The sequence below is a fragment of the Misgurnus anguillicaudatus genome, chromosome 8 (assembly GCF_027580225.2).
Source record: "Misgurnus anguillicaudatus chromosome 8, ASM2758022v2, whole genome shotgun sequence".
Classification (NCBI taxonomy): domain Eukaryota; kingdom Metazoa; phylum Chordata; class Actinopteri; order Cypriniformes; family Cobitidae; genus Misgurnus; species Misgurnus anguillicaudatus.
In genome coordinates this window covers 25,044,400-25,072,235 of record NC_073344.2, presented here as the reverse complement: position 1 = coordinate 25,072,235, position 27,836 = coordinate 25,044,400, and the positions used below count along the sequence as shown (strand labels likewise).

Here is a 27,836-nt window from a genome sequence, read left to right as displayed (position 1 = left end):
CACAGATATATGTATCGACAAATAAAAGCATGTTTTACCTCTATCAAATGTTGGCCAATTGTTTAATAACAGTCGATGATCAGGGCAGATTATTAAATTATATTAAAAAGCTAAACTATAAGTATTGGTAGAAATTTTATATCAGTGCATCTCTAAAACTAACACTTGATAATCAGTAAAATATCACTAACAAACATTTTTATTATCATCATTATTTTATGTACATTCATGTGCAAAATGTTTGCCTGTTTTTTAATGAAAACAAAGCACACACAAATACAAAACTATAAAGCAAAGTATTATTTCACAATTATATCAGTTTTATTTTCATTCAATTTAGTAAAAGGCAAAAGATTTGTTAAGATGCATAAACAATACAATGTCTAATGAGTTTTTACATTAACCGAACAACATGAAGTCAAAGCAGCGTCTTATCTACAGAGTAAAAATAACATGAAAAGTTTCACACCTCCATTAACATATCTACTCTACCCCAATATTTCAGACTTAATTGTTCAGAAACGTTGTCTGTACGCAAACACTGATGTTTGAAATCATCTATCTCTTATTTGCATGCAGTTTTAAACAGCAGTCCTTACGCGACCCACAAGAGTTTGACTTGAAAGCATCTGTAGCAGATTTTGTTTTGTAAGTGTTTTTAAATTATTTACAAGAATACACAAAGTCTTGAATTTCGTTCGTTGAGTTGCATCATTCATTGCATGGAGCAAAATCTGCTTTGACATGCATGTGAGTATTATTACAACCATGCCTGTGTTAGTATCACAGATAAACTTATTTTAGGATTGAGCTTCATTTCAATTCATGAGTTTGAATTTGAATCGGCCACAGGATGTCGAATTGGAATAACAGGAAGAAGAATTTATCTAATTTATCATACACATTTTCAACTGGATGTAATAAATAACACGGCCATTAAAGCAATCGATATTTAACTTTTGCACAACTAAATAAACACCACACTGCTTTAAAGAAATTAAATATATTGAATCACATTTCAAACTATTTGATTCATACTGTTAATTGAAATACAACTTCCTTAAATTACAATTCTGCAACCTGTTTGCTACCTAAATTCAAGTTTCAAGCTGTTTACATGTTTTATCATTGAAGCAAAGTGGCAGATAAAACTCAAGGCAAAAACCGCACACGTCTGTCATCTGTATAGATGTTTCTTCAGATGTGTTTTCTAGCTAGTTATTAGTTCACACGAGGGTGGGTTTTATGACTCAGGTTCAGCTGTGAGTTGTTTTTAGTTGTTTGTCATGATCCACCAGGACGCTGTGAAAGAGAAAGAAGAAATAAAATGAGCTCCTCATTAAAGAGAAACCGGGTTCAGTTGTTGCCCCCCGGGGAGGGGTCTGTATTTCATTTCTTCTTCTCTAAAGTTAAGACCCGGGGATTTAAAACTATAAAACTAGTAAACAATAATCACTCACCTGGCATGAGCATGGTGGACACCACTTCTGGATCCTCTAGCAGGTCTATAATACAGCGCTGAAACATCTTACTGCTGTCAGACTGCAGATAACTGGGACATATTAAATAAATGAGCATCAACAACATTTACATTTATGCATTTGGCAGATGCTTTGTCATTTTTAAGATATAAAAATGCCATCCAGAAACAAAACATGATGGTTATCTAGCAGGACAACTGCAGTATTGATCAGACTATAAACATGTTTGAAAGATTTGTAAGTGAGCAAAAACACTAAAGCAGAAATTAGATTATTTGAAAGCAATGAGATGTAATTATTTAAAAAAAAAGTGAAAACAGGAGAGCGATAATAAAACCCTTTCTCCTCTTAGGCAGCTATTACAGACAGAGAGCCGCACAGGAGATAATTACATACCCGCTGTTTTATTCATTACATTATAAGGTATCATTTACATTCGATTTATTATTTACTTCATAATTAAGCTCTAAAATTAGATCGATTTTATGAAAATGAAGTATTCGAACAGAAAGTAATAGTGCTGAAGAAATAAATCTCATTAGAGATGAAATATAATCACACTTTAAACGTTTAGGGCATTTCTCTCACTAAATAAATGACACTTCTGCCCAAACGCCTGACCTCAGATCAGTTAATGCATGCTGTCGTGAGGTTTATAAACCATCTGCTCAGTAACACATGCATGACATTTATAAATACCTCATCCAGGAGATACGGTCCTGCCAAAACTCATATATGATGTAGCAGCTTTTCTCAGGCAGTTTCTGAATGGATACACTGAATGAGAGAGATAGAGAGAGAGACAGATAGATAAAGAGAGAGAGAGAGAGAGAGAGTGAGATAGAGATGTTGTTAATGTGAAGGTCATGCCATGACTCAGACACAGTTAAAGGAATAGAGGAAGAAAATTAAATATATATATATAAAATCATCACATATAATAACAATACAGATTTAATTTTCTCAGCGTTTGCTGACATCAATTCAGCGTCAACGTCTTAACATATAGATTTTATTAAAGTTTCTGTACATCATTTCAGTTGTTAACTTGTAAAAACATGTTTAAAGCATTGACTCCTATGATTAACACCTGATTGAAAATGCAAATTTGTGATCGTCACAATGTGATGCAATCAACCGTGAGGAAGGTTAATGTCATTATATCGCTGTTTTATGATCTTTATAATCACATCATCGTTTGTCATTTAAGTGCATTTAAGTGTTTGTCTCACTGTAGATTGTCATTCTGATTGGAGGTGGAATGAGCGTAAGTCTTCAAAGCCTTCTGAAACTCTTCTAGATCATTCTCCAAAACCATCATCTGCCTCTGAACCAGCAGAATGTTCTAGAGAGACAAAAAGACAAACAGTATGATGAACAAAATCAATGATAAAAGTAAGACCGATTGATAGACAGGTAAATTAAGTTCCCTTTTGAGGGAACTCGCGCTGCGTCGCTGTAGTGACGCTTTGGGAACGCCTTTAGGCGTGAGTGCATCTATATGTGTTTATAAAATTCAACCAATGGTGGGGCGTGATGTCACCGGCAGCGTGATGCGGGAGCAAGGAAGTATAAAAGGCGACCTGAAAAACGCCCTCGCTATCTGAAATATGCCAAAAAGACATAACAGGGATGCAGAAAGTATGACAAGACAGAGACACAGCGTCTCGTTCCCTTCTCAGAAAACAAGGGTTACATACGTAACCCGAGATGTTATTGGGTTCATGTTCTTAGAAATTGAAGGGCTTAACAATCATTTTTCTTTGATTTATTAAATAATAATAAAGAGGCGTTAGGTTGTACTAAAGTACTTAAATGTACACATGCTCACAGATTTATATGTGCTGGCCAATGGATCTTCCTTTAATGGCTCCAACTTTGGACTCTAGAAAGGAAAAATAAACCAAAATTCATTTGTAACAAACCTGTTGGGTTTGATAGATGGGTGATAGAAGGATGGTGGGATGTGCAATAGATGGATGGATGGATGGATGGATGGGTGATGGGTAGGTTGATTAGATTAGTTTAGATAAGTAGAGTTCACCTGGCACTCCAGTTTGTCGATGAGTTGCTGGAGTCTGTTGATTTGAGAGCACCAGTGTTCATCTGTATCTACAGTAACACCTGACACACAACACATGTCAACAGTGAACACAACTGAACATGTAAGCAACACATGTGTGCATCAATCTCTGTGTGTGTGTGTGTGTTACCTGTAGTGAGAATGCCAGAGTATGGATCAGTGGGAGACAGACACATGTTCTTCTGCACTCGACGACCACATCTTCTGTTGTTCTTCTGAATCGCCAGATGGTCTGGGACTTTAACCTCAACCCTACACACACACAAAGAGAGAGGGAGAGCGAGAAAGAGAAAAGTTAGACAGAGAAAGGTTAGACAGATAGTGGCAGACAGAGAAAGGATGACACAAGAGAAAGAGGGAGACAGAGAGCGGGGCAAAGAAAAACAGACTAAGAAAATGTTAGGCAGAGTGAGACAAAAAGACAATGAAAGAGTGAGACAAAGAGGCAGAGAAAGTGTGAGATAGTAAGACAAAGAGTGATGAATAGAGACAGATAAAAAGTGAGACAGACAATGGATAGGTGAGACAAAGAGACAATAAATGAGTGGGACAGAGAGTGAGACAAAGAAAGTGTGAGATAGAAAGACAGAGGGGTAAGACAGGGAGTTAGAGAGAAAAGAGTGAGACAAAGAGACAGACAAGAGGGGTAAGACAGGGCATGAGGCAAAGAGAAGAGTGAGACAGATAATGTGTGAGATAGTAAGACAGAGTGACAGACAAATAAAGTGAGACAAAGACATAGAGAAGAGTGAGATAGTAAGACAGAGTGACAGACAAATAAAGTGAGACAAAGAGATAGAGAAGAGTGCGATAGTAAGACAGAGTGACAGACAGAAAGTGAGACAAAGAGATAGAGAAGAGTGAGACAGATAATGTGTGAGATAGTAAGACAGAGTAACAGACAAATAAAGTGAGACAAAGAGATAGAGAAGAGTGAGATAGTAAGACAGAGTGACAGACAGAAAGTGAGACAAAGACATAGAGAAGAGTGAGATAGTACGACTGAGTGACAGACAGAAAGTGAGACAAAGAGATAGAGAAGAGTGAGACAGATAATGTGTGAGATAGTAAGACAGAGTGACAGACAAATAAAGTGAGACAAAGAGATAGAGAAGAGTGAGATAGTAAGACAGGGTGACAGACAGAAAGTGAGACAAAGAGATAGAGAAGAGTGAGACAGATAATGTGTGAGATTGAGGGGTAAGACAGGAAGTGAGACAAATAAAGGGAAAGAGTGAAGCAGAGAGACAAAAAGTGACAGACAGAAAAAGAGTGATACAGAGAGTGAGACAGAGAGACCAAAAGAGACAGAAAAAGAGTGAGACAAAGAGACCAAAAGAGACAGAAAAAAGTGCGACAGAGTAGGGCAGATAAATATATTGAGTAAAACGTTTAAAAAGGTTTCTCTTGTGAAATGTTCACCTAAAACCACATTTAACAGTTCATCTGTGGCATCATAGAAACTATAACTGTGTTTGTTCCATTTTCAATAAACAAATTGAGAAAGAAATGTATTGAAAATGACTTTTAGCTTTTACAATATCTTTAATCTTAACGTACGAGTCACTGTAATTCTTTACAGTGTACAACAAACATGAAAATCTCAGCTGCTAAAACAGAACCAATGTTAACACTTTAACTTCAATGCCAACAAATGTGCAAGAGACAAGAAAATGTGAATAATCTGTGAATCAAAGGCAGACAGAGAGAAGAACAAAATGTTTTCATGTATTGAGCCATTAGTAGCAAACAAAAACATATGAAAAGATTTTCACAGCTGCAGAATAAAACCTCATGTGAGCATAACAGCAGATGAATGTAAGGAAGACAAGACTTCATCATGAAGATAACACAGAACACAGATCTGATCTTCTCAATGTTCCTCCTGTCACTCACACAGAACACTGACAGGCGACAAATGAGACCAAGAGTCCAAGAGATAAAACAAATCTTCTCCTCTTATCAAAGACCATTTTCTCTGGAGCTCACTTTTATCCAAAGCACCTTACAAATATTTATAAGCATTGTAAACAGACACGAATGAAGTGAATAAATAGCGCTATTTGCACGTAGTTGGACGTAGTTTTACTCGCGCATGAAATCCTGACACGAATACGCTCGATTTGCCGGCTTAAGCTAGCTTGTATTCTCATATAACTCAAATTAAAGGAATAGTCTACTCATTTTCAATATTAAAATATGTTATTACCTTAACTAAGAGTCCTTCAACTCGGCGCAGTAACACCCTCCCTCTTCCATTTTGAGAGTGAGAAGGGGAGCAGACTTTTCAGGTGAGTCGAAGTACTCCCAAAAGTGCTATTACGCCATAAAATAAAGTTCCTCTTTTAAATCCGCTTAGAAAAGCGCTACGTTTTATTTTGTACCACCAAACTTGCTCGTATAACTACTCGTCTTAAATAGGAAAAACGTTGATGTGTTTGGTCACTTCTAACTTTATCTCTAAATGGTACCATTGAATGAATGGGTCCACATACAGCGACAATGATTTTGCCCTCGTTGTTTTGTATTTCTGCCTCCATTCACTAATCACATCACTAACAGAGCAAGCTCCTGATTGGTTAACGCTGTGCAAATATCCGCCAAAGTTCAGATTTTTCAACTCGCACGGTTCACACGCGTGCTAAATGCCCGAAAATCTCAATTTGCGCCAAAGGATATCTGTTTCATCTTTGCATTGACATGTAAATCACTTGCGCTTGACGCTTTATTCGCATCTGGTGTGAATGCACCATAAGACTATATTTATTGTTCTCATCATAGACAAAATATTGTGTGTGTGACTCACGGAGTGGTGCTGCTTTGCGCCTCCACAGCCTCCATTGCACACTGCAGAGACATCTGGAGAGACAACAACTGAGAAGACGTCTCACGCAACATAAAACGGGTCACAAACTGACCCAAAACCGATGATTCCTGGTACTCCTGTAGCAAGAAAGAGAGAGAGACCCACACGATTAACCCCATCAACGGATTTACTGTGCTCTTAGAAACGTTCAGTAAACAAACTTAATCCTGTACAAACACAGAATGCATACGATTACTGATGTGAGTCATGACACAATCTGAGAAAACGTTTATAATCAGTAAAACACATAGAGCACTGCTGCTGTTAGAGACAAAGAGAGAGAGAGAGATTTACATTTCTCCCATTTCCCCAATGTCAAAACACTTGTCATATCAGATACTTTACACCGAATGTATTCATCCATAATGTGGTTATCAATGTAGAGCTTTATTCTCATTCTGTCTGTCTTGTGTATTATTAATATCTCCTAACGCTGACAAGAAAACGTCACATCTGAAAAATCTTGTGTTGCCCAGGGCTACCTGTACATAGTCAAAAATAGGTCCTAATATGAATTTAGGTTACATATGCATTTAGCACCTTTGAGGTATTAATATAAACACTTTAGGTGCAAAGCCAGGGTGCAATTTGTGAACAAAATCCGGGGGGATATTCATTTTAATTTATGAATATTATGAAATTGATTAAATTATGAACCAAAGGCTTATATTGATTATTCAGGGTGTTAAAAAGGTAATCAGTCATACTCACACCCACACTGAGCGAGATTTAAACCGCTCCGGTCTGGCATGGGAGTCACCCTAATGGCGCATTCACACCAGCCGCGCTAGAGGCGGCAAAAACGCGTTATTTGTGTGTAGTTGGACGTCATTCGCGCGTGAAAGCCACGCATGAAATTCTAGTCAATCGCGAATTTCATGGGGAAATTTGCATCATGGGAGGGGCTTCTGATTGGCAAGGTCCTGACTGGTTAACGCGGCGCAGAAATCTACCAACGAACTTGCGCGTTTCCTGTGGCAATGCTAAATTTGCGCAGGACACGCCATCCGCACCACAGAATGCCTAAACGCGTCTTTGCATTGACTTAACATGTAGATCACTGGCGCTTGCCGCCTTTATATAGATGGTTTTAGCAGTAACAACATTAACAAGCGACTTTCGTGGAATACACGTAACATCCGGTAAACTCCACTAAGAATAAATAAAAACAAAGTCCTTTTAAAGTAGTTTATTTATATAACAAACTAATTAAACCACACATAGATTACCTAGGAAATCAAAAGAGTTGTTTTTTTCGACGAGGTATTTGTTCAAGAGTTCAGTTTAGCAACTAGTCAGACCTTAAACAAACAGAAACTTGAAGTAAAGTTCCAACCAGAAGCGTAATCGCATCACTGCAAATGCGTCCGATGAAACCGCCTATAATAATAAATAGGCTACAGTATATATGTCTACTCAGACAAGATGTTTGATGATGGTCTTTTGACCCCTTTTTTGTTAATCGAGTTCCCCTCGATTAACAAGTAGTTTAGTTTCTGCTGTCTCTTTCTCAATGATAATATTTTTTGGATTTGTTTTTGACAGTCCGGTAAAATACGATGATATGCTTAATTTTTTTTTATTATTATTTGGTTGTTTTGCGCTGAAATAGACTATTGGTGCTTGGCAACATTTGAAAAATCTGGTCATGGATCACAAAAGGATCATGACATAACCTAGACACGCTATTGTCAGAGGAGCGAAAGCGCTAACAGTAACACTGTTACACAAGGGGCGGCAGTGGTTGAGTGGTTTATGTAGGTTGTCTACAAATCGGAAGGTTGGTGGTTCAATCCCCGGCTCCACCTGACCAAGTGTCGAGGTGTCCTTGAGCAAGACATCTAACCCCAGAAGCTCCCGACGAGCTGGATGGCGCCTTGCATGGCTGACACCGCCGTCGGTGTATGAATGTGTGAGTGAATGGGTGAATGTGAGGCAAAATTGTAAAGCGCTTTGGATGGCCATAGGTCTGTTAAAAGCGCTATATAAATGCAGTCCATTTACCATTTACTCCTAAATTTAATGTTGGTTGCACTATTGCATTCAGCGTTTTGACTTATATTAAATTATCTTTATTATATGGCCGTTTGATGACCAATGATCATGGGGGGGGGGGATTATTCATCAGCGGCAGGGATTTAAAAACCAGAGGGAGGATAATCCCCACTCCCCCCCAACAAATTGCGCCCTGTGCAAAAGTGTACTTTCTGAAGGGGTACTGCACCAGTTACTAGTAGTGACCAGTGAAGGTAAAACTCATTGAAACTCTTTAATCTGAGTCATTCTGCTCTTTCTATATAGACACAACATATCAAATATTTTATATGTCTTTACCTCCTTCGTCTTGTCCATTGCCTTCAGAACAGCAACATTGAGCTTTTCTAATGCAGACAGAACATCCAGATATTCCCCAAGATGCTGAGAAAAGTAATCTGAAATCAACAGAGAGAAGGGATTATAAACCAGTGCGCAATATATATATATATATGTGTAACCAACCCAAGTGGGACTCGAACCGGCGATAGGTCTGGCATTTGAGATGGTCGCTCTAACAAGGAGGCTAAAGAGCATGACCTCTAGCATCTGTCGCTAGAAACTAATAGATAGCAAATGGATCAGTTCGTGCTTTTGAGCTAATATATTACCCACAAAGCTTTGCACAATAAAAGATGAGTCATGATGTAATGCTTAGATTTTACATGACTCACATATTAGTCACAAAGATATTTTATAAAAAAGTAATTATGTCTGAAATGGTTTGAAATGGTCAAACAGGTGAGAGAGACAACTATTATACACTCCTCTTCTCTCCTAACTTTAAATATTAACTTGAGAATATGAATCAATGAATTATGCATCTAGATTTCCACTTTACAGATTATTGCCTGCTGTCCAATATCAGCAAAGATTTAGGCTGCATCCCAATTTGCATACTAATACCCTAGACTATGCTTGACCGTTGATGGGAAAGTCAATACTTTTGATTACTATAATGATGCACTAACATTGGGATACACAGTCATGTCATACACGGCTGTAATTATATCATGTGAATTACTTATTATTATTTTAGTGATGTACTCCAAATAGGTAAAACTGCAAAGGTTTGTATAAACGTATACAAGAACCATTCAAAATAAAAAATAAAAACAATAAAAGCATGTAATGATTGGTCATTAAGATCCTGAGAATAAAATACTTCATTCCTCTGTTTAATTTCTGTTTAGTTCTGCAACTAGAAATCCTTTCTTCACTCTCTGTTTTTGTCCGTATAAGCAAATGAATTATTAACACCCACCTGATAGTTTGTCTGTATCGAGGTTACTGGAAAAGAAAGAGGAGAGAGAATAAAATGAGAAACAAGACAATGAAGCATTTAATTGAATTGCCAGTGCCATCAGTATGGAGGACGTTCACAGCTTTGTCTGAGTTTTAGAGAGTAAACAGTCCAATTACTCTTATTGTGTGAATATCTCAGGACTGAGGTGAAGAATTCACAGCAGATGGTAACATCCAGACATATTATGATCTTGCTAAAGAGGTAAAACAAGAGTACAACACCGTATAACAAAAATATTCCAGACTTAAAAAACCTTGAGTCATATTCAGACTTAGGCCCAATTCTATATTATACCCATACCCCTCACCCCTTTCCCTCGAAACAGAGTCTAGATACATCTTACATCAAAGTAAATGAAATGTTGCTGCCTTGACATGTAGTCCTGTAAGTTTAGTAACAGCCTAAAAATTGGCCCTGGAAGCCCAAAAGCAGGGTGCTCTCCCCCTCTGTCTATTCACGTTCCAGTTTCCCTGGTCTGTCCGCAATCACTGTTGTGGACTGGCAATCTAAAGCACTAGGAGTTTTCCCTGGTGTGCCGCCTCCAGAACGCAATAAGACTGGGGGAACCACGACATGAGCAGACCGGGGGAACCGTGACGCGATCAGACCAGGGGAACCGGGACATGAGCAGACCGGGGGAACCGGGACATGAGCAGACCGGGGGAACAGGGACATGAGCAGACCGGGGGAACAGGGACATGATCAGACCTGAGGAACCAGGACATGATCAGACCGGGGGAACCGTGACATGATCAGACCGGGGGAACCGTGACATGATCAGACCGGGGAAACAGGGACATGAGCAGACCGGGGGAACAGGGACATGATCAGACCGGGGAAACAGGGACATAAGCAGACCGGGGGAACAGGGACATGAGCAGACCGGGGGAACAGGGACATGAGAAGACCAGAGAAACAGGGACAGACCGAGGGAACCAGGATATGATCAGACCGGGGGAACCGTGACATGATCAGACCGGGGGAACCAGGAGATGAGCAGACCGGGGAAACAGGGACATGAGCAGACCGGGGAAACAGGGACATGAGCAGACCGGGGAAACAAGGACATGAGCAGACCGGGGAAACAAGGACATGAGCAGACCGTGGGAACCAGGACATGAGCAGACCGGGGGAACAGGGACATGAGCAGACCGGGAAAACCAGGACATGATCAGACTGGGGGAACCAGGACATTAGCAGACCGGGGGGAAGACTTGACTTATACTCGCGTGAGCAGCCATGATGGAAAATGTCTTACCCCATTTGAATTTGGATTGAAACAATCCAGCATAGGTTAAAGTTCAGCCCAACGGGTTCGGTTCGTCCCTTTTTGAAAATAACTCAGCATTTTTTAAAAGTATACACACTATCTAGTGGACTGCAAAATGTTCTGGTCTCAAAGTCAAACACACACATAAACTTGAGCAAGTTTAATTAGAGCAGTTATGAGAGCTGAAGAACAAAGCTTGTGAAGTAACATCTACTAGATTGCATATTTTTCTGCAGACACAAACACAACCAAAATCTCTTTGTAAGTCTATAGTCACATGCTAAAACCCAATTATAAGAACAGAAAGATTTCAAATGCATGCATTTTGTACATGAGGCAGAATCTCTTATAGTAGACTTAAAGCAATTACCAAATGTCCAATCGGCCTGATTGCAGAAAAGTGTTTTAGGGAAAAGCCTGCCAAGCGTTTGGGGAAAAATCTAAGCTGGGGACTTTATGTGTGTGTGATGAGCTCTGCATTGCGGCTCTCTGTGAAGTCAAATCTGCTGCTTTGTTCTGGCAACACGACGTCTTCCTGGTACACAGTTTTCAATTCTTTGAATCATACACGCCACTCCGGGTATCACTTTCATCTTCCTGTAAAGCGTACGCTCGGTCGCTTATTCATTTTTTTTGCAGATGCGTGAGAAAGCCACGACATGCGGTGAAATCAAATCACCTCTAAAAGAAGACTAATTAGGGAATAAAAATGTAAGGTTGCCAAGGATACAGGTCACATTAAACCAAAAGTCTAAACTGTGGGAGGAAATTCACTGAGAATAAATCAAGATCACTTTGTGCTTTGTTTAAGCACTTAATTCATTCAAGGATTCATGCAAATCAGGCAATGCATCAGACACGGCCACAAAATTTATACTGAATGCAATTTCTTCACTGGGACTCCACATCATCAGCATACATTGTAATCCATACATCTGAATCCACTTTTTAAAATGTGTGCCCTCAACTAAACAGCACATCCGGATAGATTCGGTTCATGCAGGCATATAGCAAATAAAGACTTTTTTGTACTCAATTCCCATTAATAACTAATACTATGGAAGTCACTGGGTACCGACAACTCTGTGGCTATTATCATTTATCAAAATATCTTGTTTTTGATCAGCAGAATAACTACTTTAAAACAAATAAATGACAGAATTTTAATTTTCGGATTAATTATCCTTTTAAATTTGAGCAAAAGTATGGCTGGTTCCCAAATGGCACACTTCATGTAGACTTGTAGAGGGTGATGTGTGTCTGTTAAGTCCACAAGACCGTAAGGTGTCCTTCTGATCATTTTAGGTTTGAAAAGGGTGCTCATGGGCACCCCCTTTATGGTCAATATGCACCCTTATGTGCACACTAAAGGTCTTCTCAGGTCCAAAGAAATGTAACCGACCCGAATCACTTTTTACCCAAACTCGTTATTTTTTTTTAAGAAAGACCAGCCTGAAGAGAAAATTAGACCCGAGTCTGACCTGACCAAGTGGCAATTTTTTATTTACCCGACTGGACCTGAATGTAAACGGCACAGACGTGTGTGTGCAGTCTGCAGCCGTGGAGGCACCAGTCAGACAGAAAGAAACCCCGAAGGCCTCATAACGAATTTGGCCCACTGCTGCATTTTTTTTCTTTTGTTATCTGCCGACAACACCAATATAACCGCTAAAATGTGCATGCAAAATTAATTGACAGGTCTGGCTCAATAAGAATTGACCTACTTCCAGCAACACAATGTCACAAGCGCTCTAGAGGAGGGGTTGGAAAAGGTCTCAGACATGCAATAGTTCGGGTCTTCACTGGTCGGTTCGGCAAAAACACATTCATTTTAAATGACCCGATGCCGTTAATATTATACCGACCGGTGTCTGAGGGACACATGATACTTTTAGACCCAAACCTGTTCAAGTCTCGGGTTGGATCTTGGGTTTTTGGATCTAAGTGAACCTGTAAAGACCTGTAGCGCACACCTGAGTCCGCACTTGTGCGAGCTTCGCATCAGATGTTTTCATGGCAGTCAAGCGCAGTTACATCACAAAAGTGCAGACTTCCCTAATGAAAAATCCAGCTAAGACCCGCATAAGCCGGTGAGCTGGTTTTAGCTGGTCTCCCAGCTTGGTTTTAGCTGGTAGCAAGCTGGTCTAGCTGTGTTTTGGTCATTTTTAAGCTGGTCTAGCTGGACTAAGCTGGTTAGGCTGAAAGACCAGCTTGACCAGCTTTGCCAGGCTGGGAGGACCAGCTTGACCAGCTACTGCCACCTTAAACCAGTTAAAACCAGGCACCAGCTTATGCTGGTCTTTGCTGGATTTTTCAGTAGGGTTGGAGGAGTTTTTAGGGTGCCATTTGGGACAGGGCCTATTACATATTAAACTGGACTGTGTTTGATTGGGAGATGCTGGTTTTTGGCTCAACTGATGGTTTGATGGTGATGGAAATTACTTTGTTTGTCGTCCATCGATGGAGTAGAAAAGTTCTCGTAGCTCATCGGTTGTTAAAATCCCATCAGCAAAGTAAGCTTTAAACTCCTCGAAGGACAGTTTCCCATCATCTGTAAGAAAAACAAAGAGATTATCAGACACACATCTGTGGAAATGCTGAATGCTCCTGTTTACCCTCAGCTCACAAAGACATAAAAACATCTAACACACAGCTTCAGGACAAAAACAAACATGTAAACTGAATCAGAATAAAGCAGAATATACATTAAGTAGTTTTTTCTTGTATCAAAGCCTTGGCTGCAATTTTGCTTAGTCAGTTTTGTGGTCAGACTGACTTTAGGTTTATCCTGACTGTCTTTATATCTCACAGTCTTTAGTAGGTAATTTAAAAACATGCTGAAGCATTTTACTCGTAACAAATATCAACTTTGGTACATGAACTCTGGTGTTCATTTGTCTTATTATTAGGTAGAGTTGAGATGCTGCCATCTTTCAAGTGCCCAATGAGATAAAAGGACATAACTCATATAAAACTACTGAAGAGACTCATTCACAGCTATATCACAGTTCATCTATATCACTTCATCCTTTAACACATCACAGAACATCTCTTTATCTGACATTATTCAGCCTCCTCAAAGACCTGAGGGATGTTGTATGAGATTTAAGGTTGATGCCGGTGGTAGTTTGTCTTTTTAGTACATTGAAATCCATTAAACATTAAATATGTTATTAGGGCTTCTGCAACATCACTCAACTCATTTAGTGAGGACTTAAATATGACTTGCATTAGCATTAGAATATCATATTATCAAATATCAGAGAGAAATATCTACGCTGTATCATCTGATAACTGTGTGAACTTTCATTTTGAAACAGCCAGAAATTTCAGACCTAAATCAAAGAAAGATTGCCGAGAGAAAGACTTTCTCAGGGCAAGAGACGGCGGAGATAAGATAAGATGAGTGTAATACGGTTTGCCAGTTCAATCATCTTTGAAAACACCTACAGAATAAAGAAGTTACTTAAAGCATAAAACAGAAATGACTGTTTGACATCATCTAATGAAGGTTTCTTAATTAAATACATAATAAGACTTATTATAAGTATTAATTATCACCATCATTTGTAAATAAATAAAATACTTTTACATAAAATGTATGCAACGATAAGAAAAGCTGCTTTAAATGAGCATCTCTAGGCTTTGGAAATACATTCAGTGTTGTGATGATACTGCTGTAAGTCTTCTGAGGTCATACAATAGCTTTGACAGACAGTCCAACATTTTAGACTAAAACACTTGATTTAAGCAGAACAGAACTTTTACTGACTTGAATTTTGTTCGCTCTTGCATGGATTGGATTGTAAACATGGCTGTTTAATATTTGTCATCCTCTTGACAGTTTTAGGTCAAAGTTTTCTCTGAAGTGATATCTACACTAGAGTAGGAGCTCTTATGTGGTTAATAAAGATGCTGGAGGAGAAAGGTTTGGTTCTCTGGAGACTCCGCGGCTCGGCCTTATTTAGACTCAAACTGATGTGCTATTCAGACTTAACCTCTGGAGATCAACAGACTCAAGAAGATCTCTCTACCTACTTTAAAACATGTGTGGTCATCGAGGTTGAACAACAGTGGGACGTTGCCTGGTTCAGCAGGGTTTCCCGCAGCACTTTGCAGTTCAGGCGGCCCACCTAAGCTGGAAAACCCTACCGCCTTAACTAGGTCGTCCAAAAAAAGACAATTCGCTGCACAAAAGGCCGTCAAGTGCATCTCGGAGAACTGCGCGGACGCGCTTCACACCTCGAGCGTGCACACAGCCGAAATGAGATAAAGACGTGGTCCATCACAGTCAGGAGGATAGCCACTTGATAAAACACGTGTCCGTGAGAACTGTAAGTGGCCTTATGTTTTGGGTTTATTTAAGCCTGTTATTGTATTTCGTCTATAGTTCTTGCTAATTTGAAGTAAGTAAGCTGGTGATTTTGTTGTTTGAGCAACCTGCTAGCTAGGTTTCACGTGCCTGTTGATTCAATATAATTGTTGAGCGCTCTTGCTCACTTTATTTATGTGCATTATTTACATGCTACAGTTACACTCCTTTAAGATAATGTAATTAATAGTGGGAAAAAATCTGTTTCTTCAGTTTCTGTTTATTAACCCTTTAGTTTCACTTCATCACGCAGCTATTCCCGTTAGAGGTATCTGTTAAAAACATTGAATTTATTAATAATATAGTATGTGTTTATTTTCTGTCATAGTTTCTTCAAAACTAAGTTTTATTTGAGTGTTTTTAATAAAAATATTTTCATTTTCGTCATGACGCGTACGCCCCGCCCCTTTGATTGCATGCCTCCATGGCCCCACCCACCTGCCAAACACCTTAACTAACAAATTTTCTGCGGGAAATAAACTCCCTGTTCAGGAGTTTATTTTGTTCAAGCCTGATTGGCAAAATTAAAGGTATAGCAGAGAATTTTTTTTTCTGGGTGGATCATCAAGACTATTGGTCATCCTAGTTGTCAATCATTCTGATGATATGTTGACGTAAGGCCGTCGTACATGCTCTCTGTTTCACTTTCTGCACAAGTGCACTTTTAGGTGTATATGTGTGGTGAGCTACGGTTTCAGCCATTCATTGAAGCTCGCGTTCTCACAGTGTTTTTTCAAAATGTCTGAGGTTTGCAAGAGAAAATGTGTCTACGAATTGTATGACAAGAAGAGAAAGGCCTCTGAAGAAAGAAACAAGAGCAGAGTGTTTTTGGGAGAATATTTCACATGCTGGTGTGCGCTTAAAGCACAGTTTGGGCTTCCCACTCATGCCTCACTCGTGAAGTTTCTATTCGACAGGTAAAGTTTGGCATGCTATTTGGAGAAATCCATTTAAAATCACTGCTAGTAAAAGTTGATGTAAGCTATGATTAGCGATGCTAGCCCTGGCACAAGTCACGAACCGCACAGACATCTCAATGTATGAGCCATGCCGACAACAACTTGAACTAGGCTCGTGCATGCTCTCTCATGCACACAATAGACGTTCCCTCTCAGGAGCAAGTAGAGTGTTGTGCAATTGCATTTTTTTTTATAAAGCGGAGAGGGCGGTTCTTTTAAAAAATTTGCAGTAGACGACATCCAGGGGGCAGCACTGGATCCAGAGATCTCTTCTCACTGCATTTTGATTGATCGGCAGTTTTACCAAAATACACGTCATACACTTGTTGTTGCGTTACCATCGTAACTAAATTAAGTCATTCTTTTGACAGAAAAACAAACTTTACTTATGACTACAATAAAAGTTGTGACTTTAAGGTAGAATGTAAGTGTTTTTGCTATAATGTTTTGGAGTAAAACATATCGGGTACTACGAGTAATCTTACCACATGTAGTTTAATACCTATGAATGTATACAGTATAAATATGCATAATTATTAATATGGCATATTCTTTAGAAATTAAAAAATGGAATGTTTGTCTTGTATGGACTTTGAACTTGTGCATCTTTGCTTATAGCCATTAGGAAACAGGTTTCCCCCATAGATGGTTTACTTAAAAAAAAACGTGCTAAAAGTGTTTTTATGTTTACTCGTATAGGAATAGCCGTGTAATAAGTGGGATAATGTACAGCCAACCGGATCACAAATATATCCCTTCAGTGATATCACCCTGTCGAAAACGTATTCCTTACCTCCCCTTACACCTAACTGTCATCATTACTTACTAAATTATGAATTATTTTCGACTATATTATTAATCAAACGTAGACATAAACTGATAAGAGCAAACGTTGGTGACCACAGTTTGCAGCTAATTGCGAGCTGCAACAACGCAAATATACTGGTTCATTTGGCGGAACAAAGTATATAAAGTGGGATGAGTTGGATCTAGATCCAACCTCGCCCCCTGGATGTCATCTGTAGTGAGGACCATCTCGAAATTTGGGAAAATCTTCCACTATACCATTAACTCTTTCCCCACTATTGACGAGTTATTTCGTCAATTAAGAGGAAACATTTCCCTGCCAATTATGAGTTTTAACGGTAATCTATATTTCTGCTATTATCCGCTAGGTGGCACTCTTACCCAATTTATAAAAAACTGAAGCATCAACTAATTCAACAACATTGTAAACTCTGTGTGTTTTGATCATCGTTCTGCATCTGATCTTTAACAAAAGTCCTTTACAAAAATGCAATTATTTCAACTTTTTGCTCAAAATTTTGTATTTTTAAAAAACCTACCTACCCATATTTAAGAGGTAGAACAACTGAAGATAGGATGAAATGTTTTGTTTTGTTTGTTTGAAAGCAGATGGTCTGTTCTTTCATTTGATATATTTGTATGTTTATATATTTATAGAAGAAATTTTTCCTGGAAAGTCACAAGAAATGCTTGGCAACTTTTAAAAAGGGCTGGTGAGGAATGAGTTAAAATATTGTTGTACCAGATCAGATTATTATAATGAATATTTCTAAAATTATAAATTAGCATGAGTTAAGATGAAAACCCATGAGAAATGTATTAAAGCGAGTGATGCTGTGGAAAGTCTTCAGGAGTCGATGCTGCCCTGAAGCTGAATAACAGTCAGTCTCTCTTTATTTATTCTTGCCAACTTCTGTCCTTCACAGTAAGAATTCAAAATAATAGCGCAGTGTGTCTTTGAGACAGAAACATATGTCAGGGCTGAACTTTAGAAAAGGGTAAAATCAATGGCTGAATGAAGCAAAGATAAAAATGTCTGACAAAATTGAAATGATGTAACAGACGTGCGTTTTGTACCTCTGCATGACACATCAATAGATCTGCTGTTAATAAATAAATAGCATTAAACTATTTAATACTTTAACAAGAAAACTATGGATAGCAAAAAAGTACATTTTTATCAACCAATGATAAAATACAGTTTCGAATAACTTTGCTTTGTAATCATCTAAGCCTGAGAACACATTTTAAAAGCGTGCTCTTTCCTTTGAAAAATGATGATATTGAATGTTTTAATAAAAGTTTAAAAGTATTCAAAAACCATCAAAAAGACATTTATGTTCATCATCTGTGTCTTTGAGCATTCTCAGACTGACAGGTCATAATAACATCAGTATGCAGTCTGAGTCAAATACTTCATGCTATCTAAAATGAAAAACAAAACAAAAATGTCTGGAATGAATAATGAAACATTACTGCATCATTAGAGACGGTTATTATCAGTCATAATGTAGGGAAAAGAAAAGCACATTTTCTTCTCTACATTCAGTCAGTGTTTCTCGACCTTATTTCTCTTCTCCGGTTCTGCGAGCTGCTAACTCAAGCACCAATGCTGTCAGATTGAGTCGACAGATGCAACATGAGCAGACAAACATTGAGAAGCACGACCCAATCTGTCTGTCCGTCTGAACTGGAACGCAGCGAGAGAGAAAGCATTAAAGGAGATCAGAGCAGGAGGACGAGAAAAATCGGGTGGAAGAAGGAAAACCGAATGAACATAGAGACAGACGGACAGAAGATTAGCACACAGGCTGAGATGTGGCAGAAGAACACAGAGGAACGAAGAGCACGCTGTGGGCGTTCACAACCTGTTCGGTATCTCTTAGGTTCTTCTCAATCCCATTCTCCTATACATTACAGTATTATCTCTCCTCCGTGGCAACTCGGGTATTTCTGGCCCTGCCGAAGGGGGCGTCAGATACGCTTGACGTGATGTTTGTGGTGTGACTGGCCAAAAGTGACAGGCTGAGACTGAATTGCCCTGCTTTCTGGTTCTGTTATATAACGGGTGATGGAGACAAGCAGAACCGATATCTGAACATCTGAAGCGTGCTTTGGGTTTGAGGGAGATTATCTAGGTCAGCGCGAAGAGGGACGGATTGGTTTTAGCTCATCTTCAAATAATTTCCCTTTAAATCACTGAGCTCAGAATCCTCACAGGAGAAATAAACCTCGACTAAAAAGCTCTGCTTAGTCTCCAGAGGTGAAAAGAAGCCAAATTCTGTGTTTATTTGCCACAACGTACTTAGCAGCAGATGTTCTTAAAATTGACATCACAGAAATGATCGTCCACATGCTGCCTGTAAAGTCAATCTCGAAAATTGTTTTTAAACACACAATAAATGTTAGAAATGTATTGCTTAAACATGCCACGAAGACTGTCAACTATGTACTGAATTGCAGAGTTAGATCATAAAAACAGTTTTTAACCATTTCTCAGTATTTTTAAACAGGCCACATACAGACCCGGATTAACACAGTGTAGTTCCTTAGGGTGACCACATTTGAAGTGCCCCCCCACCCCAAAATATCTATATCAATAGATTAAAATATTTAATCGCGATTAATCGCATGATTTCATGAGTTAACTCGCGATTAATCACAAATTAATCGCACATTTTTATCTGTTCTAAATTTACCTAAATGTAACACTTTTTAAGTTTTTAATGCTCTAATCAGCATGGATTTGGATAATATATATGCTATATGCAAATGTATGTCTGCAACAGCCTGTTTACATTTTCAATAGAACCATCAGCCATAGTTTTATAAATGTTTTTGCCTTTAGAAGACCTTGTTCTTTCTCCATTTCTGTTTGCTGCTGCATCATTTGTGACCTGTGCTGGCAAATTGAGTTGGGATGAGCAAATTTTCAAATGCATATATACAACATCTCTCTGTCGGCTGCTCTTCTCCATCTTTATTTTCTCAGTATTCTTCTATCTTTGGGTCTGATGACAGTATGATTGAAGTGGCAGGAAGGTAATTGTCATTTTGAACAACAGTAATGACCTCTGTAGCACCGTGCTGTCCCAGCAACAAGGTCTCATCTGTGATTTGTTTGGACAGCACATCATTTCTCTCTTCCTTCTCAAGCATGTTTTGTGTGACAGGCTGGACATGGGTTCAGGCACAGATTTATTAACGGGGTCTAGGGGTCTACAAATACATGGCAGACCCAAACTCTCAAAGATTTTCTGCATTCACCACAAACATTTCCTGCAGTATCAGTCTTCATGAAATCGTTAATCAAGTGTTGGCTTAACAAAGCCTAGTCTAAAAGTTTAAAATAGCATAAAAAGCTGTAGGTTTGAGGAATTATTATGCTCATGCTAACATGAGCTAATGTAAAGCTAGCAAGTTTTAACATAATAGCCTACTGGAATAATTTAGCATAAAGCTAGCATGATTTAACATGATGCTAGCATGATTTAGTGTAAAGCTAGCAAGTTTTAGCATGATACTGGAATGATTTAGCATGAATGATGCTAGCATGATTTAGTGTAAAGCTAGTCAGTTTTAGCATGATACTGAAATAATTTAGCATGAAGCTAGCATGATTTAACATGACGCTAGCTAGCATGATTTAGTGTAAAGCTGGCAAGTTTTAGCATGATACTGGAATGATTTAGCATGAATGATGCTAGCATGATTTAGTGTAAAGCTAGTCAGTTTTAGCATGATACTGAAATAATTTAGCATGAAGCTAGCATGATTTAGTGTAAAGCTAGCAAGTTTTAGCATGATACTGAAATAATTTAGCATGAAGCTAGCATGATTTATCATGACGCTAGCATGATTTAGTGTAAAGCTAGCAAGTTTTAGCATGATACTGAAATTATTTAGCATGAAGCTAGCATGATTTAAAGCTAGCAAGTTTTAGCATGATATTACTGAAATGATTTAGCATGAAGCTAGCATGATTTAACATGACGCTAGCATGATTTAGTGTAAAGCTAGCAAGTTTTAGCATGATACTGAAATGATTTAGCATGAATGATGCTAGCATGATTTAGTGTAAAGCTAGCAAGTTTTAGCATGATACTTAAATGATTAAGCATGAAGCTAGCATGATTTAGTGTAAAGCTAGCAAGTTTTAGCATGATACTGAAATGATTTAGCATGAAGCTAACATGATTTAGTGTAAAGCTAGCAAGTTTTAGCATGATACTGAAATGATTTAGCATGAAGCTAGCATGATTTAACATGACGTTAGCATGATTTAATGTAAAGCTAGCAAATTTTAGCATGATACTGGAATGATTTAACATGAATGATTTAGCATGATTTAGTGTAAAGCTAGCCAGTTTTAGCATGATACTGAAATGATTTAGCATGAAGCTAGCATGATTTAACATGACGTTAGCATGATTTAGTGTAAAGCTAGCAAGTTTTAGCATGATACTGAAATGATTTAGCATGAAGCTAACATGATTTAGTGTAAAGCTAGCAAGTTTTAGCATGATACTGAAATGATTTAGCATGAAGCTAGCAAGATTTAACATGACGTTAGCATGATTTAGTGTAAAGCTAGCAAGTTTTAGCATGATACTGGAATGATTTAGCATGAATGATGCTAGCATGATTTAGTGCAAAGCTAGCAAGTTTTAGCATGATACTGAAATGATTTAACATGACGCTAGCATGATTTAGTGTAAAGCTAGCAAGTTTTAGCATGATACTGAAATGATTTAGCATGAAGCTAGCATGATTCAGTGTAAAGCTAGCAAGTTTTAGCATGATACTGAAATGATTTAGCATGAAGCTAGCATGATTTAACATGACGCTAGCATGATTTAGTGCAAAGCTAGCAAGTTTTAGCATGATACTGAAATGATTTAGCATGAAGCTAGCATGATTTAACATGACGCTAGCATGATTTAGTGCAAAGCTAGCAAGTTATAGCATGATACTGAAATGATTTAACATGAAGCTAGCATGATTTAACATGACGCTAGCATGATTTAGTGTAAAGCTAGCAAGTTGTAACATGATACTGAAATGATTTAGCATGAAGCTAGCATGATTTAACATGACGCTAGCATGATTTAGTGCAAAGCTAGCAAGTTTTAGCATGATACTGAAATGATTTAGCATGAAGCTAACATGATTTAACATGACGCTAGCATGATTTAGTGTAAAGCTAGCAAGTTTTAACATGATACTGAAATGATTTAGCATGAAGCTAACATGATTTAACATGACGCTAGCATGATTTAGTGTAAAGCTAGCAAGTTTTAACATGATACTGGAATGATTTAGCATGAATGATGCTAGCATGATTTAGTGCAAAGCAAGTTTTAGCATGATACTGGAATGAATTATTATAAAGCTTTAAGTTTTAAGCTAACAAGCCAACATAATTAGAATATCTCAATAATATCTTAATATCTTAATATCTCAAAACTTTTCCTAGACAGGAATGAGTTTAAACTGAGTTTAAAATCCCATGGTTAAACCTTTCGCTTAAAAAATATTCCAGTAATCTGGGATGTATCTCACAGAAAAATTTGCATCTGTGGAAAAAATTGCATAAAGTTTGTCTAACATCAGCCTTTAAAAATCAGAGATCTAAATTCTTCAAACATCAAATACTCTGTGCTGTGCCATTCACATTCATTTATATGGCAATAAAAATAAAAAGTCCATAAAACTAAATCCTACATCAAAATTTATGAGCAATAATAAAGCAATAAAACCATTCCCTTGTTTGTTTTCTAATACTATTTTCTGAAAAACATGCAACCGCAGAGAGAAGGTCAACTGGTCAATTAGCTTTGCAAAATAATGATGCAAAGCATTTACTTATAAGCAAACAAAATATACAAAGGACAGTGATCATGACAGAAAACAATACACATTATGATTCATAAATGCATTCTGAAATCAAAATAACACAGGAAAAGGCTCGTTTAAGTAACAGAGAAATAATCCAAAGGCAAAATAAAAGATCAGGGATTCAGACTCACCATTTTTATCAGCTCGACGGAAAATCTGTGAGGGGAAAAAGAAATTCAGTTTATTAGAGCCAAGAGCTTTCCTAGTCATTGAGAGAACTGCAGTGATATTGAATATCAATTATCTCGAATGTCTATAATGAACTCTCTCTTAAGGGCTGTTAACTGTAAACACAATGATTAAAATCGGCTATAATGTCTGTTACACGCATATACACACAACCATCATTTTTTAAAACAATGATTGATTTTTCTTTTTTCCATTTTCATGAGAAATTATTTTGAGCCCTAAGCAAACCAGAGAAGATGCATTGACCTGCCTCACACTCTCTCTGTAGGTCATCTAAATGGAAAAAGGTTTTTGCTAACGGCCAGCTCGCTCTGATATTCGTGCTTTGCCTGTAGCCCTCACACATCTCATGGTGAAAGTTTGAGAGTTATTATCCACACTCATCTAAGACTCAAGGTGAGAACGTTTTCTCGACCATGACTAAGTGTTGACAATGCAATCATCCACCAGGCAAACATGCCCATTCACATCTGGACAGGGTCAACAACTATTGATTTCTCAAGTGCTTTTAACACCATCTGGCCTTTTCATTTGGAGGTTCAGGTTGAAACAGAGATGTGCAAAATGACAAATTTTCAACATCATACAGTCGGTGGGTTTCTTGAATGACTCCAATGCCAAATCAAGCATCTCTTGTAAAGTCTTGGGTTGAGATTTAAAAATAGTTTGCTGATATCTTTGTTGCCAAAACTGAATGTGTGTGTCCCGGGTGTGCCTCATAAGCCTTGAAAACTGAAGCCTCTGGCTCTTTGATTGCCCCCTGGTGGCTTGCTGCAGTACAAGTCATAACCCCGCCCTCTCTAAATAAAAAAAATATTTACACTTCCAATAAAAGTTTCCAAAAGGTGGTTTTGGTACTTTCAAGTAGATGTTTTCACGCAGATATATGTTCAAGTGTTCATTATTGTGGTAAGTGTCATTTTAGCTTGTAATTTGATGCTATAGAAACGGGGCGTGTCGTTATGAGTGGCGTGGTTGAATTGGTCGAGCGAGCGTTTAGGCGGAAGTTTGATAACGTAGCTCCGCCTTTGGCTTCACGGACGATTCCTTCTGCGCATGCCTTGGCTCCAAACTGACGTTTTTACGTAACATGGCGGCGACCATGGTCGGACATTTTTGGCTTCAATTCATTACAATGGTGGGAGGCGACGTCGCGTCGTCCATCTTTTTTTACAGTCTATGGTGTGTCCTAAAAGAAATGTGATGCTATGAACGTTTTAATAATACAATATGTAAAAAATAAAGTGTGTGTATATAAGGAACAACATCAGTTCCATTTGATAAAAAAGTCATTTAATCTCCAGTAAAGCCAAAATGTGCACTACGGCCTCAAAACCATAACTAGCCTCCAAAAGCTAAAATGTCACTCAGATGCCCGGACGCAACTAAACCAGAAGCTGCAGTCGAATGCAAACTGAATCTGGCTCAAAGCCACAAACATCCGAACCAACGTCGCCTGATCCCAGAGCAGATTCATCTCAGCATGAGAATGCAATAAAACCTTAAGTCAAAAATACAGTATATGTTTATAAATTGTTGAGCTCTATATTATTCAATACACTTTGCAAAAGCCAGAAGATATGTGTAGGATAATGTGTCATTAACAATGTCCTTTAAAGGTCACCAAAGATTCAAGCTGAGAGATCATCTCCAATGGCTCTCTGGCAGGTGTTGAGCCAGTGGGGGGACAAGGGTCCAACTGACTCCGTTCACAAGAAAGAGCAAGAGATACCGGGAGGAAAGAGATCCAATAAAGGGAACAAACGTTTGCTTTAAAGCACAATATCAATTGAGTCATGGTTTATAAATAGACCCGTCAGCATCTTAGTTATTAAAAATCTCTTTCTCCGTCTGTGGACGCAGTTTGGTCTCTGTAAGAGTCGAGAGGTCTGTGAATATTTCTGGCTTGATAAATTTTCGATATTGAGAAAAGATGATTAGCATTTATCAAATAAATAACTTTGGGAAAAGTAATCGTTTACAGAAAATGCATTATTTCCCTAACAGATAATGTTTTCCTTTTAAATCAATTTCCTCTAATGTTCTCAATTTGACGGTAAACTTTTTTATTGTTGTTTTCTGCAGCAGGCACAACTATCATTATGTTTTATTCAACTCGATTATCCTCCAGGGATTATTAAAGTACCATCTTACTCTCGCTCAACCTTATAATGATTTGAACAAAACTCGTTCTCGACCCATACGTCTATACTTATGTCATGAGATTTTCTTTTCTGAGTGTTTTGGCAAACAATAACATCTCATACACTTACATTAAGAACTTATAAAGGCCAGTAGTAAATACTCAGCAACTACATTGCCAAAACCACTCAAAAAAACTTAGTAAACAAAAAGCAAAACAGATGAATATTCAGAAGATGTAGTGATCTTTAGTTTGGTGCTGCATGAGAAATGATTTGGCACAGCCATATTTAATAACTTCCTGTATAATTTTACTTCAGGTAGAAGCAATTTTAAGACATGACCTGAACTTTGTACATTTTTGAGACAATGGATACCTTTGATTTCTTAGCATCTAGCAGCGGATTTAACAAACTGAATTTTATCCAAGCAGAACAACATGAATCATGCTATTGTCAGAAAACTGCTTTGTAATTACTAAGAAAAAGATTTTTCCCCAAGCAGCTGTTGAAGGATGAAAGCTAAAGACACAATTTTCAGTTTATTGTATCTGTCAATTTCATGTGCCGAGCTGTTATTTTCCAAACTATAAAAACAGGATGAGTCTGTGTTTCAAAGTCAACATCTAATGACATCCAGAATCTATTTTGCCATCCAAATTTATTTCTGAGCACAACACGACTTTCAGCAGAATAAAATAAAAGATGAAATCACCAGCGGCCTTTTGTGATGAGATTTTATAACCAGAATATGAAGGCTGAAGGTCATCCATCAGTGCATCTCCACAACGCTTGATCTATCATTATTTGCAATTATTGCTTAAGCACTATTATATCAGCTGGAATTAAACTACTCATTTCTTTTTTCACTATAAAGAATCTTTTGTGAAACATGTACGTTAAAGGTTCTTTATGGAACCGTACAGGCAAAAATGATTCTTCTATGCCATCATGTAGCACCTTTATTTTTATTTTTTTTTTGTATAATGTGCACTGATGATTCATGCAACATAAGAGAAGGAATAAGTATTAAGAAAGTAAACATGGTTTTATGTTTAGAGAAAGTCCCAGAGGTAAACAAGCACACATACGTGCCTACTGTCGATGTCGAACCTCCTCTGTAAAAGCTTACTAAACCCTGCTGAGAAAACATCTGCAGCTTCTTATCTCGCACTAACACTTCTGCACACAGCTCTATACAGCCCACTGAATGTGTCTTTTTCTATACAACACACACACACACACACACACACACATGGGCACACACAAACACACACACACACACACACACACACACACACACACACACACACACACACACACACACACACACACACACACACACACACACACACACACACACACACACACACACACACACACACACACACACCTGTCAATTAAACTAACTACAGGAATCATATACAGCAATTAGAAATACATGAATCATAGATTACATTGTGATATTGATTATGCAGTTAAACTGAAGTTTACAGATTATGTTTTTATTATGACTTGAACTAAAACATTTTGCATACTAGATACTTAATGATCATATATTGCTTTTAAGCTGTTCATACTTTTTGTCTCCTGGCCTGACCCAGTTGGGTGATGGCAATAAAAATACATTTCCTAAAGCCAGGCTTGTTTATCTGAGCAACAGTAGTATATTATAGCAGTTATACACACACACACACACACACACACACACACACACACACACACACACACACACAGTATATATACATGCTGTATATTGGCTATTATTTCATATAATGTACACACACACACACACACACACACACACACACACATGTTTACAGTATATGCATACATATAAAGTATAATTATTTTGAATGTAAAAATCTAAATAAGGCATCCACATAAATTACTTAAGTTATGTTGCCAAAATTCAAGACACACCAATTCAAAAGGATTTTCTCTTTGCACTTATTTTGCTTGGGCACATAAGCTCAAAACATATAGATAAATGCTTTATATTGCATAACCTTTATTTACATATGTGCATAATTAGCATCCCTGTTTTATATTCGTAATAGTGACAATGATTTATAGAGACATCAGGGTTCAAAGTGTATTGTGACCTATAGGCAGGTTGTTTGACCGAATGGAAGCTTTACTCACGTCGTGAAAGATGGACAGCCCGTGAGCCGCATCCTGTATCTTGTGCTGGTGCTGATGCTGCTGTTTGGAGCGGAGATGCTCGCGCTTCGCCGACTGGAGACACATCGTGATCATTTCAGTGCACGCCAACATCTTTAAACGACCTGTTCGTTACGAGATGATGTATGCTGACTTCTTACGAAATGAGACCGATAGATGCAGATGTCTGAATGAGATCGGAAACCGGTGTGTGAGCGGATGCAGCAGTGCGCTGTGAAATAGTGAACCCAACTGAATCATTCTTTC

At 38.1% G+C, this 27,836-nt stretch overlaps 1 protein-coding gene across 1 annotated transcript; it reads right to left on the bottom strand.

Annotated features, from left to right (window-relative positions):
• Positions 1–297: 297 nt before the first annotated feature.
• necab3 (N-terminal EF-hand calcium binding protein 3) lies at positions 298–27,836 on the bottom strand. The gene is made up of 13 exons (XM_055213001.2): positions 27,552–27,836; positions 23,208–23,232; positions 13,483–13,591; positions 9,729–9,754; positions 8,765–8,862; positions 6,371–6,507; positions 3,695–3,816; positions 3,526–3,605; positions 3,313–3,366; positions 2,714–2,826; positions 2,181–2,258; positions 1,461–1,552; positions 298–1,302 (listed from the first exon to the last, which is right to left on the bottom strand). Exons 1-13 carry the CDS (start codon positions 27,681–27,683, stop codon positions 1,274–1,276), a joined length of 1,095 nt encoding a protein of 364 aa, XP_055068976.1. The 5' UTR covers positions 27,684–27,836; the 3' UTR covers positions 298–1,273.